At 38.9% G+C, this 13,268-nt stretch overlaps 1 protein-coding gene across 3 annotated transcripts in view; it reads right to left on the bottom strand.

Moving 5' to 3' along the window:
* The window catches only part of ZNF385B (zinc finger protein 385B), a 298,061-nt gene that overhangs the window by 232,307 nt on the left and 52,486 nt on the right, over positions 1 to 13,268 (bottom strand). The window contains exon 2 of one of the 3 annotated variants that reach the window (XM_054044713.1): positions 10,460 to 10,762. The exons of 1 other annotated variant lie outside the window; for it this stretch is intronic. In XM_054044713.1, coding sequence (XP_053900688.1) covers positions 10,460 to 10,760 — 301 coding nt within the window. In that variant the 5' untranslated portion in view covers positions 10,761 to 10,762. Of the gene's footprint in view, positions 1 to 2,518; positions 2,531 to 10,459; positions 10,763 to 13,268 lie in introns of those variants that run through there. One more of the 3 variants, XM_054044717.1, reaches the window with a different exon arrangement.

The following is a 13,268-nucleotide window of genomic DNA, read 5'->3' as shown; positions in this document are numbered from 1 at the left end:
CACAGGTTTGGTGCAGGGAGCTCTGTGGCTGCCAGTTATGAACAGAATCCTTTCCCTAGATTAAAATGGTGTTTTGTGGCTCCTCCCAGTGTCCAGTTGTCTTCACAACTTCTGCACCCTTCCCTTTTCCATGGGGCAGAAGGGGCATACAGTTGGTGTACCAGCTTACTTGTACATCCATCAGCTTGTACCTCCACCAGTTCCTCATCCCACACAGGTGTAGAAGGAGCTCCTCATGTTTTACCTTCGCGACCTGCACAGAGGAAATGTAGCAGTTCCACTGCCTAACAGGTCTTCCAAGGTGCAAGAGGCAGGGCAGGATTTGCCAGTTGGAAAGAAAACTCCAGCACAGAAGTATATACTGTATTGTAAACACTGATCTTATTGCAAGATTTATTCCAAAGCACCGAGGGAGACCTATATTAAATAGGCATAGAACTGAGAGCCTAGCTTTCAAAAGGAATCAACAGCATAAACTGGCCAAACTAACCTAAGGAAAAGCAGCCTAGTACCAAGTAAATTCAACATTTGTCAACATCTTTAGCTTCTTAACCTCTAGCTGACAGTAGCTGCAATTATGGAAACAGTGCATAATTTAGCATAGTGGAAATTTCACTTTCAAAGGAAAAGTGCTCACCAGAGCTAAACATTTATAAAAAGTAGTTTCACTAGGTTACGGATAAAATGCATTTTGGGGTGAGTCGAGGGCAGAATAACTATTTACAGCCATTTTCCTGTATTTCTGTCATTTAACCAACACCAATCATATCAGATTTAAAAATTCCAGTCTGGAGTCTAAAGAACTACATAGCAACATTCAACAAAGACATACACACCTTGCACCATCTATTTTACATTCAACATATTGTGCTCCTGATACACTGAGAAACAGACAAAAGGATATAATATTGCCACCCTCATGAAGGCAGCCTATTACAAATTGATTACAAAACTATGCACAAAGTAACAAGACATGAACTGGCTATGGCAGGAAAATGTATTTTGATGGGTATTATTATAAAATAACTTTGAAATAAGAATACAAATAATAAATGGGTCGATGGGGAGAATTCTCCCCTAGTTAGGGTCTAATTGGGTTTTCTTTTTTATCTCCAAAGGACACCTTAGCAGAAGCTATCAGCTTTGAGAGAACACCGAAATCCTGGCAGCAAACTATAAATTGACCATTACCATAAAAAGAACTGCTAAATGAGAAACCATGTGCTCAGTATAAAACTAATTTCATGCTTTCAAAAGCACACAGTGGCTTCTAGCAAGATAGTGGCCCTGGGACTTGCAAAGACAGATTGGCTAATACAAATGGTGTGCTCCTGATGCAGTCTGCTTAGCCAAGCTTTACATGTACTGGCAGTAAATGGAAATTCTCGAATCTTCTGTCAAACAAATACACACTTATCTATAACTTTAGAGCTGAAAGCTATAAAACAGCTGCCTCATAAATAAATTTAGCAGGAAGACGCATGAGCTGTGTTAGTTCCTCATAAAAAAAATCTGTAGTCTACATAAACAGACATTATTTTAGCAAGCAAAATACCATTTTGAATACATCATAATAATTTTAAACTCTTTTTCTGTATTAAACAAGTTAATACCACCAGATCGGAACATAATTAAAGCCAGTTTCAACGTAGACGAAGCACATCCGCAGCACTGTGATGCTTAATAAGTAATTTGCAGATTAAATAAATTTAGTGTCTTTTGCAATAGGTAAAATTTCTGGTCCAAGCTTTTTATATAGCTACACACTATTTATTGCTCTGTGAGATATTTTCCAACTTTAAGATTTACTAATATAAACTTCATATAGTAGCTTCAGCACCCTATTTTTAAATAATAACTTGCTGGACTTAATATCAAATTTAATTAAAGCATGGTTAGAGACAAGTGACAGTAATTTTATACCTCTCTCATGAAACAAGTTGTCAGAGCAAATGAATTATTGGAGGTTGTTCTGTAGATAAGAGGTCATAACTTTTAACATTAATAATATCAGGTTTATATAAGAAGTCAACTCCAGCATGCAGTTTATTTCATTTACTTTCTTAGTTTATCTTATGAATACCATTGGTCTCTTCTGTATTCTTCATATCATGACTCAAAATTGAATTTAATGTATATAGTAATAGCCTTCTTTGTGACCAGTGGTGTACAAATCATACTATTAATTAGCTTACTTCTATAATGATCAGCAAATCATATAGTATCACTGACATGTTCTGAAATGTTTAAAATGCATAGGAAGTCACCTACTGGTAAGATACCCTCTGCAAACAGCAAGCAAAGAAAGGAGGAGGCTTAACACATATTTACTGAGTTACTTTTACATTAAAAAACCCCCATCAGATATACCTTGTCTTTTTGTTATCCCATCTGCTATTTCCACTGGAATAACTAGAATACAAATGACATACCCACAGAAATAGTGCCAAAAATGTAAGCATCTAATAGTGATATCTCAAAGCTAACCAGAAAAGTTTAATAATAAAATCATGCTCACCTCTACTAGGAAGTCCACTCCACATTATGACAATACTATTTAACCAGCTTAAATAGCAACCAAGTTAGATAAACAAAACTTCCAGTTTGTGACCAATATGATCTACGGTGCTACAGAGACTTGGCTCCAGCCCTGATCATCTGTGTGACAGTACACTGTTATACCAATGCAGCTTCAAACCTTCCCAGATGCTGGCTTATTGCATTGCTCATTGAAAATCCTTTACACGCTGGCAACATTTTAGGGAAGGAGGACAAGCACACTGAGTCATTTGTAAAGAAAGCAAAGCAATTTCAGTTCTATATCTTCATGCGTACTGAACACAGAGCACTATCAAAGTAGAAGTCTGAGATGGATTTATGCTTAGAAACAGGCAACCTAAGCCTTCATTATCAATGCATGAAATCAGCAACTGTGATCAAATTCAAGCAAACCATAAAAAGGATATGATTATGAAAGGCTCTACAGATTTCTCTCAAAACCACACAGAATGAAGAATCATCTATCTAAATTTTGTAAATGTTAAAAATAGCTCTGCCTTTTCCACAGTGAATAGGAGACAGAGGAGAATCAGCAGCCTGTATTCAGAGGAGATTTATTATTGGAAAAGCCTGAAATAAATAAATAAAAATAATACAAATAAATTAAAAAAAATAAAAGTCATTCCTGGACACTCTTGCATATGAATAGAAGCACTCGCTTATACAATTATGTAAAGGATACAAAAATCAGCTTAAGAGAGCAAGAATATCCACAGATATGTCCGTCTATATATAGAGTAATGTAAAGAGTAATGTAAATATTTGCTGGGGGGGAAGGGGAATGGAGTATTGGCCTAGACTAAGATCGTCTGTACAGTAGAACATAGTAAATATTTTCAGAGATAATTCAACAGCTAAGTGCATGCCAACACATGACAAAGCACTTTTCTTTTTCACTTTGATTACTTACTAAAGGACATTTTCCCATTCGCCCCCGACTTCCCAATATGTAAATCTTGCTGTTTTTTCATCTGCTTCATACAGGTTATCTTTTCCCACAAAGAAGTAAGAGGGGCATATGTACAAGATACAAAATATAGATACACAACACTGTTGCAACAAGAATAAACTGAAGATCAGGGAGAGATTAAGTTTGCAAAGCAAAAAGGCACATGAGTTTCTGTTAAACAGTTACAAGATTATCTAAATATACTAGGGTATTAGCAGTTGGTGTAAGGGAAAGTATCTCAGACCAAGATACGTACTGTATGTTAATATTGATTTACTTTTTTAGTTAAGTCAGAAGTGTCGGGGAGTGGATGTTTTTAAACAGCTAAATGACTGTCTAAAATCATCATCATCATCTTGCATTTATATAGCACCTTTCATCCCACAGGACTATAACACTTTACTTCAACGTTTCTCAAACTGGGGTCCACAGGCCCTGCTAATCAACTCCTTCCACTCCCTCCCAGCACCTCCTGCACACCAGAGAACAGCTGTTCAGTGGCATGCAGGAAGCACTGGGAGGGAGGGGGAAGAGCGGGGATGGGGCGCACTCAGGAGAAGGGGCGGAAAGAGGCAGGGAAGAGGAGGGGCAGGAGTGGAACAGGAGCGGGAAGAGATGAAGCAGGGGTGGGTCCTTGGGGGAGGGGTGGAGTGGGGGTGGGGCTTGGGGCTGAGAAGCAGTCTTGGGGGGTCAACAAAAACTTTTAAATCAAAATGGGGGTCTTCGAATTGCTAAAGTTTGAGAACCGCTGCTCTACAGACATAGCAATCATATATAAACAGAGGACCCTGTCTTGCAATAAGACCTGTGTGGGAACACCCTCATACCTATGAAGAGCCTTCTCTGACTGCAGTGGGTCTCTATGGAGGTATAAGTGTCTGCCCCTGCAGGTTTGGGGCCCACAGCCTGACCAGAGATTATGTCACGCACCCCTATGCAGAAATGTGGCTAGGTTTAACAGCAAACTGCAATGTCACACAATTTAGGACAGGAAGTGAGCATCTCCTTAATGAAAGGAGGGCCCAATTATAAATTCTTCACCAAGACATAACTCCAACTTGGGAGAATTTACTGAACAATTCAGGAACACCCACATTTGCAACATGGATAATATATTCAATCTACACATAGCCTGTGAATAAGGTAAAAAGAGCCCCAAGAATGTTTTGTGCAACTCTTTCAGCTACAGTCCCCAATTTTGCATGTACAAATACATACCAAAATGATTTTGCATGTACAAATATGCCAGGCATGTACCATTTGTGCGCCCAAAACAACTGCATGTCCAATCCTATAAAGCACAAAATTAGAGTATGCTGGTAGATAATTACTACTAAAATTCCTAATTAGTCTAAGGGATGTTCTCCCTGCTCCTTCTGGGGGATTTTTGTATGCTCTGTTTCAATACTTCACCAATTGCTAAAAATGAACCTTAACTAACCAATAATGGAGAAGTAAAAAATCCCAAGAGATAACCTGTAGGTGCAATTTATGCACCAGCCCATATCTGGAACTGGGGCAATGTGCACTATATACAGAAGGATTCATAGCTCCCCCACAGAGGACCTCCCCCAGGTATTTGTATACTTTCTGGGCACTGGATCTACCTTGCACAGACCTGAAGGCTGCAGCAAGCAGCAGGAAAAAAGCAATGTTTCTCAACTACCACATATTTTCTAATATAGTCACCAGCAGATTTACACTACACCTTTTCCATCTTTGAATGAGGAATTACAAACATTATTCATAGCTATTAGTGTCTCAGTTAACACCTATTATGTAAATAATAATACCTCAATCCTTTATCACCACAAAACATGTTTTGCTAATAAATGAAAGTACACCAAAACAATACAGTGAAATCCTCTCTTAGTTTCAAAATGGTTGATTGTTTTGATATGACAGAAAACAGCAATGTATATATTTAATATATATCATATATACATACACACACGAATTAATTAATTAATTAATGGCTAGAAAATACGTTGATTTAGGCTAGATTTCATTTTCCCAGAAAAAAATAGATTTTGAAGATACTTAAGAAGCAGAAATAAAGTGGTGCCCTCCACTCAACAAGATCTGGTTGGACAAAAGTCTACAATAGTTACAAGTAAGAAATGAACACAGCCTCTAGACCTCATTTAATACTCATCTAAATTACATTAATGGAATTATTAATTTTGGCTTTTAGTGAAAGATATGAACTAATCATGTATGTACAGGCCAGACTATCCCCTTCTGCTATGCTATTCCAGTAACACTCTCTTGCACACACTGAAATTGGGACAGAGTGCCCACTATATAGTATCATGCCCCCTACTCAAAGCCTATGGAGCTCCTTTTTTTGAGCTATTGTGCATGGGGTTTGGGCTTTACAAAGCAGAGGAAGAAGAGTTAGAAGTAACATTGACTAGGCTCTGTATCCTACCCCCTGGTACATTCCTCCCTCTCTCTCAGAGCAAGCTTTGAAAATAAAATAGCAAGGGTTAAAACTAACTAAACGGAAACAGGCAAAATTGACATTGAGAAAATGTACTATACTAGGGGTACCACAGCACCTAATAGCAAAAATGCCTTCCCCCAAAAAACACAAGATGTGTGCAGTGAAACTGTGCTAACTCATGCTCCTGTTCTTGTAATCCTTGTTCTCCATTCTCCTGCCCTTCTCCCTCCTATCTCTCTATTTAGGGATATTCCAGTCCTGCAAACGCTTATGCACATGAGTAACTTTGCCCTCGAGAGCAGACTTTATTAGCATTTAAGCTCTTCAGGGCCAGGGCTGCTTGTCTGGTGCCTAGCATGCTTTTCAATGCTCACTAAAATAAACTGACAGACATTTTTCTTCAAAGAGAAAACTAGAAAGGAGTTCAAGGCCTAGTTCAATAAGATTACTGAGAGCCAGATTCTGATCTCCAACAAGGCAGTGCAAATAGCCCTAAGTGGGACAGAGACAAAGCTCTGGCACAGCTATGGATTTGGGGCTCTATATCCAGATTCCAATTTAGGGTCAGATTCTGCTCACAATTAAAACATGGAGAGTAACTCCACTGCAATCAATAGTGTTACTCACTCCAGATTTATGCTGTTGTAACAGAGCATAGTCTATCCCTTATTCAGTCTTTCTGTATTGACCTGGCAAAATTCTGCTCACCTATTCACCAGAGACAAGTAATTTCTTTACAGCCAAGACTAAATACCTACCTCCTCCCAGATTGCCCTCCAGCATCATCATGGATGAGTAGATATTGTGGCTGGGCTAGTACATTTTTAGAGCAATTTTCCAAGCTTTCCTTATAGTAATTTTAAATTTTTCACTGATAGCCTCAGAGAGTCATCTTAACTATGGGCAGGATTCATTAAGAGGATACTTTTCATTTTATAGAGTTCTTACATTTTATTACTATGTGTTAGATCCTGCAACTGTCACAAATATAGATGATGTTATAGGGTTAGATCCTGCTACTTGATCTGCCTATATGCTCCTCTGGGCCTTCATGGGGAATGTGAAAGGGATTGCTGCATAGGTGCAGAATGCCCCTGGGCAAACAGCTACAGGATCTAGCCCTACAGCGTGACAGTGTTCTGCCAGGATAGAAACCTGTGAGCAAATAGATGTGCATGCCAGCATAACAGCTTACGTACCCATGCTGCTGACGGAGTATACTGTGGCAGACAGACACCCAATTTCTGTTCCTCAGCAAACTCACAGAGAGGCCACTCCACAGGCCTTCAGTTACACAAGGACTGCAAAACGGCATCACTGAGCGTAATCTGCAAGTTAATTCACATTTTCTCCCTAAAGCAGCCCAGAACCCAAAGAAAATTATTCCATTTATCAGAAACAGGTGGGGCATAAAGCACAAAGAGCACTTCCAGAATCTGTGATGTACATGGGTACAGAGAAGGGCAACAAAAATTATTAGGGGTATGGAACAACTTCCATATGAGGAGAGATTAAAAAGACCAGGATTGTTCATCTTATAAAAGAGACAACTAAAGGGGGATATGATGGAGGTCTATAAAATCATGAATTGTGTGGAGAAAGTGAATAGGAGAGTGTTATTTATCACTTCTCATAACACAAAAACCAGGGGTCACCCAATTCATTTAACAGGCAGCAGGTTTAAAACAAACAAAAGGAAGTACTTCTTCACACAACTGTAAACCTGGCTTGATATGAGCAATTGTACAGGCCAAGTAGATAACTTCTCAGAGGCTACAGAGTGGATGAGGTCTCCGGCTACCTCAAAAACTACCCACAGTCAGCCTGTGCAACTTGTTGCCAGGGAATGTTGTGAAGGCCAAAAATATAACTGGGTTCAAAAAAGAACTAGATAAGTTCATGTAAGATAGGTCAATCATTGGCTATTCGCCAAGATGGTCAGGGATGCAACCCTGTGCTCCAGGTGTCCCTAAACCTTCAACTGCCAGAAGCTGGGACTGCATGACAGGGGATTGCCCTGTTCTGTTCATTCCCTCTGAAGCATCGGGCACTGGGCACTGTCAGAAGACAGGATACTGGGCTGGATGGACCATTGAATTGACCCAGTATGGCCGTTCTTATGTTCTTAATTCATTGTAAAAGGTATTTTGCCTTTTTCCAGGCATTTTTTCCAGTTTTAATACAACCAAGGCAGAAACCACAAGCAGACTCCCCCAAGCCCAATATCCCAAGAGGCTGATAAGCATTTTCAGGAGCAACAGCACTGCTGGGTAAACTACCTGTCCAAAAGGGAATGAAGTGGAGTAGGAGGAAGCCATTCATAAAACCAGCAACAGTACGTATAAAATGTATCACTGCTGTCCTGCAAAGGGATTCATTAAAAAAAAAGTTTTGTTTTGTTTAAAAATCCACTACATATAGCAACACAACTTAGCAAAAAATTAGCAGAATTGTAGATGAAGTACCATATTTGTTGCAAGCTTGCAGCACCATCTTGTGGGAACTTCACATTGCTACACTATTGTTTCACTTGTTTTTCAGAAACACTGAGAATTGCATTCCAGTAAATGTACTGGCTCTTAGACCAAAGGTATATTTTATAACAGTCTATGAAAGGCATTATGTTTAGGGATATTTTTTCTTTTACCAATAATGAAGTTAATGTAATTCAACTATACAAATAAAATGCCTAACTCTTATAGCAGCAAGCACTATACAGATCAGTAAATATATTTCTGGAGTATACAAGTTGATTAACAAAAGAAATATTAATTTCAAGTAATGTGCAGTTTAATGAAGCAACCAATCCTGATTTTTACAAGCAGACGTGGGTAAAGGTACGCATCCAAGGCACACACCCAAAGGAGCTGCAAGCAGCTGGGATGGAGAGGGCCTAAGGACAAAAGAGTGTTGGAGACAGGGGACCAGGAGTTACAGTTTTAGGTTACTTAAATTGCTAACAAAGCAGCATAAGTACACAGCTCAAAGAAATCAAAACATACAGTGCAAACAAATACTACAGGGGTTGCATTTTCTAGCAACACAGCGATAATTTTATTTCATTAAATGATGGTGTCTCACTCATTCAGAATACTTTTGAAAAATTTCACAATGAAACCAGCAGGATATTTACACATCAATTTGAATTTCATCATTTTCTAAAACGGGCCTGGTTGCCAGCAACATATCCAAGTGACACACATTCCATCCTTAGATTCAAAATAAATCAAAACATAAGAACCAACACCAAACCAAGGAAACAGAAAAAAATCAAGCATCTAGAAAAAAGAACTCAAAAGGAAGAGAAACAAAGACAATTGAAAATAGCAATGTCTTATCTCTTCAATCCAGTATTCCAGAGTTTTCAATTTAACCTTTAATGTAGCTCTGGTGTTTCTATAATAAAATTAATAAATCCTTTCTATGAAGATCTGGAATCTGTCACTTAATCAATACTTTTATATACTAAATAATAAAAGCAGCTATCTGTGCCTCCTCTAGATAGCAATTCTTCTTAACAATGGTATCTTGTTGGGGAGGGATAGCTCAGTGGTTTGAGCACTGGCCTGCTAAACCCAGGGTTGTGAATTCAATTTCTGAGGGGGCCATTGGGGGTGGGAGGGGAAGAGGAGAACTGTCAGGAACAGTACTTGGTCCTGCTAGTGAAGGCAGGGGGCTGGACTCAATAACCTTTCAAAGTCCCTTTGAGTTATATGAGATAATATATGGAGATATGCCTATCTTTTTGCATCTCTCAGCATAATGAATGAATTATGGTTACCCCTCTTTCAAAAGTGACTTGCAAAGGATGTTTTTAAAATATTGGACTTGAGGCCTTTTTGCTTCTTAGGAGGTGGAAAGGCAGCCTGATTTTTTCCCTTTTAATAAAATAAAGAGTGAGGTGGAGGTGGTATGCTTTAAACAAAAAAACTGATGCACCCAAACTACAATCTGGTAAAAATTCCAGATATTTTCACAATTACACTTGCAACCTCTTTCCAGAATTTAGAATTCTTGGAACAAAACAAACAAACAAAAATTAAAAGAATGCAGGAGTGGTTACTATTAAGGACTGTTTAAAACCTACACATCAGAGAATAGAATGCTACATCTTTAGATACAGACATTTTTGAATATTCCATACCTTAAATACATACAATCCAATCCTGTAGTCCTTAAGCTACACAACACTGCCTAATAAAAGCTGGACAAACATGAAGGAATCAACATGTTCAATGCTGCAACTAGAATTGTATCAATACATTTCTATTAGTGCTTTTAAGATGAAAGACTTTGAATAATTTCCTTTCACAAAAATAAAGACCTATGTCCTTTAAGGAAATAAATGCAACAGTGGCTATGGCAGTATAAAGGGTAATAATAATAATAATTAATTACCAATCATTAATATTGTATATGGAGTATTAAAAAAGCTTTGCTATCTCTGCAAGTTTAGTTTTTTTCTAACCAGAAATCAGCATCTCTCTCATATATTAATCAAGTACCTGTGCTTGTGCTTGCAAACAAAGTGCCTGTAGTTGTGTTTGTAGGTAGTTTCCCATTATTCAACTGCTTCACTCTTTTCAGGTGAGATTTCCCATTGTAATGAACCTGAGCCTGTGCTGCAGAGTTCAGCTGTATATTACACACTTCACAGAAGGAAAATAGTATCTTCTTTTTTTCTTTACTTAATTGATAGTCTGGTCTATCATTCCACAGTCCTTTCTCTTCAAAGCCCCGTAGAAAAGTTGATGGATTCATAATTCCATCTTCAAAGATTTGGTCAGGACTTATTGGGTGCTTCATACCTATAAAATGAACACAGTGTTGATGCCAGAAACCAAATAATAATAATACTCCTAAATAAGGATCTTACATACTTAATAAGTTTAAAAAGTATCGAGCATTGAGGACCAGGTTCATCAAAAAAAAAAAAAATTCCAAACTCTGCAGGATGGTGCATTTTGTGTATTTGTGTCACTTCCATGAGTGCAGCAAGAAGAAGCTGATAATAAGTAACTCTCAATGAACAATAGTACTCATTATCTTGTTCCACCAATTCTCTTTTTAAAAAAAGTTGAGTTTTTCCTCTCTGCAGAGGTGAAGATTACTTAAGTTTTTCCCCCTCTTCACTACAAATAGGTTCTGAAGCTTTTTGCTCATAGTGCACAAATTCCTAAAGTAGTAAATTAGACCAAAAGGATGAAGAACAAAAAATTATAATGAAATTTTGGGGACAACAGAATATTTAAATAGATAAGGATAATGAATACTTTGCATTTATAGTACCCAACGATCTCAAAGCTTTGCAACATCATCAATTATGCCTTAAAATATCTACCTCACAGGTCTGTTGTATTATTAAACAATTATATTGCAAGTATCAGAGGGGTAGCCATGTTAGTCTGAATCTGTAAAAAGCAACAGAGGGTCCTGTGGCACCTTTGAGACTAACAGAAGTATTGGGAGCATAAGCTTTCGTGGGTAAGAACCTCACTTCTTCAGATGCAAGAGGTGAAGAAGTGAGGTTCTTACCCACGAAAGCTTATGCTCCTAATACTTCTGTTAGTCTCCATTATATTGCAGTAACAGCTAGAGGCCAACTAGGTGGGGGGAGGCACTATACAAAATGTACATGACAGATCCTGTCCCCAAAATCTTACAATTCTTATTATTTCCATAAGGTTTAAAAATGCACTTGCCCTTAGTGAGTAGGAATGTTGCCCTGGCAAATTACACTAGACAGTTTTATGAAAGTGTAATTTTAGAAAGAAAAAAAAGAAAAAAAATTGGGTGGTGGGAGAGTTTCTAGTCCTTGTGGTTGTGAAGATAACCTCCCAAATGCAGCCCAAGCATAAAACAGACCCACTTATTTCCTTCCTGAGCCTGTAAACATCCAAGTTCTACGCCTCTGCTACTCACAGCTTTGCCAAAGTAAAATCAACAACGTTGGTTAGTTCCATTGCTGTTATTCACCACTTTGTGGTAAGCAGTTAAATTACTAAGAATCATGTTAGTTTCATGCTTTTTGGGAAACATATGGCTATGTCCACCATTTGTTTACACAGGCTGGCCCAAGTCAGCTGACTCAGGCTTGTGGGGCTCACTCCGGCTCTGGGGCTAAAAAAGGTGGAATGTCCCAGAGCTCAGGCTCCAGCATGAGCCAGAACCTCTATACAGCAATTTTTCAGCCCCAGAGCCCAAGCCAGCTGACCCAGCTGCGGCCATTCTATGAGTCTTTTACCCCTGTGTAAACGTGCCCTACGCTGCAATGTAAACCCAGGGTTTGAACTCAGGCTTAAGCCTAACCCCACTTCCATCTACACACAAATCACACTAACCTAGGACTTGTTCCCAGGACTCCAAAGAGGTGGAGGGTCTTTCAGCCTGAGTCAAGCCAGGACCCAGAGTTCAAGTCTTTTGCTTTGCAGTGTAGATGCAGCCCAGCTGGACTTGTGCTCTGGGAATCCTCCAAAAGTATCCCATAGTCCCACAAGCCAACTTTCTTCGTCCTCTGGACAGTCAAGTTTAGTGGACAATCATGTTCTCTCACACTGCACCATGAACAAAGGGCTATAGCAGCCACATTTTGGGTGGGTGCTAGGAAGTCTGGTATATAGGTGGTTGGACTCATAATGCAGTGTAGATGCTGGAGCCAGAGACTGGGACCCAGGGTTCAACAATTCCTAACCTGGGATTACAATGAATGTAAACACTCAACCTCTAGGTCAAACCCAGGGTCTGCTAACTCGAGTCTATTAACATGGAGCTTACATTGCAGTGTAGAAATACCCTACGAGAGCAGCAGAGTTAGGCATTGGATTCATTCATGAGAAGACAAAAAAAATGACTAGAGGAGGAACTTACATCAGCCAAAAGGATCTGGATGCTAGGAGAAGAAAAAGTTCCTTCTCCAGTCCAGAGCTAGAGTATTATACTGATAATTACTGAGACTGATATAAGATGGAGAATCCAGCCTGTCCCAACAGCATCATACTATTCCTTCCAAGTACTACTGTGCTACCCTGAACCTCGTGAATGAGCGCTTTTCCTCTCCCCACCCAGTCTTCCATACTTAGCTGGGATTAGGTTTGGTTCTTCGGTTACTATGCCTGGTAAATATTTCAAGCCACCATCTTAGGAGGAAGGAAAGTGAGGCAAAAAGAGGTTTACTTTCTCTAAGTTAAACAGCAAGTCACTTGCTGGGATGGAAATATTTCAACTCTCCCCCAAACCTTGCTTTAACCACTAGAGAATGGTATCCTCTCTTACATCCATTTTATCACTTGTTGAATTTCTCTAAGGCGTGATTTT

This window comes from Malaclemys terrapin, chromosome 11, assembly GCF_027887155.1.
Source record: "Malaclemys terrapin pileata isolate rMalTer1 chromosome 11, rMalTer1.hap1, whole genome shotgun sequence".
NCBI lineage: Eukaryota > Metazoa > Chordata > Testudines > Emydidae > Malaclemys > Malaclemys terrapin.
This window is presented reverse-complemented; position numbering and strand designations above follow the sequence as displayed.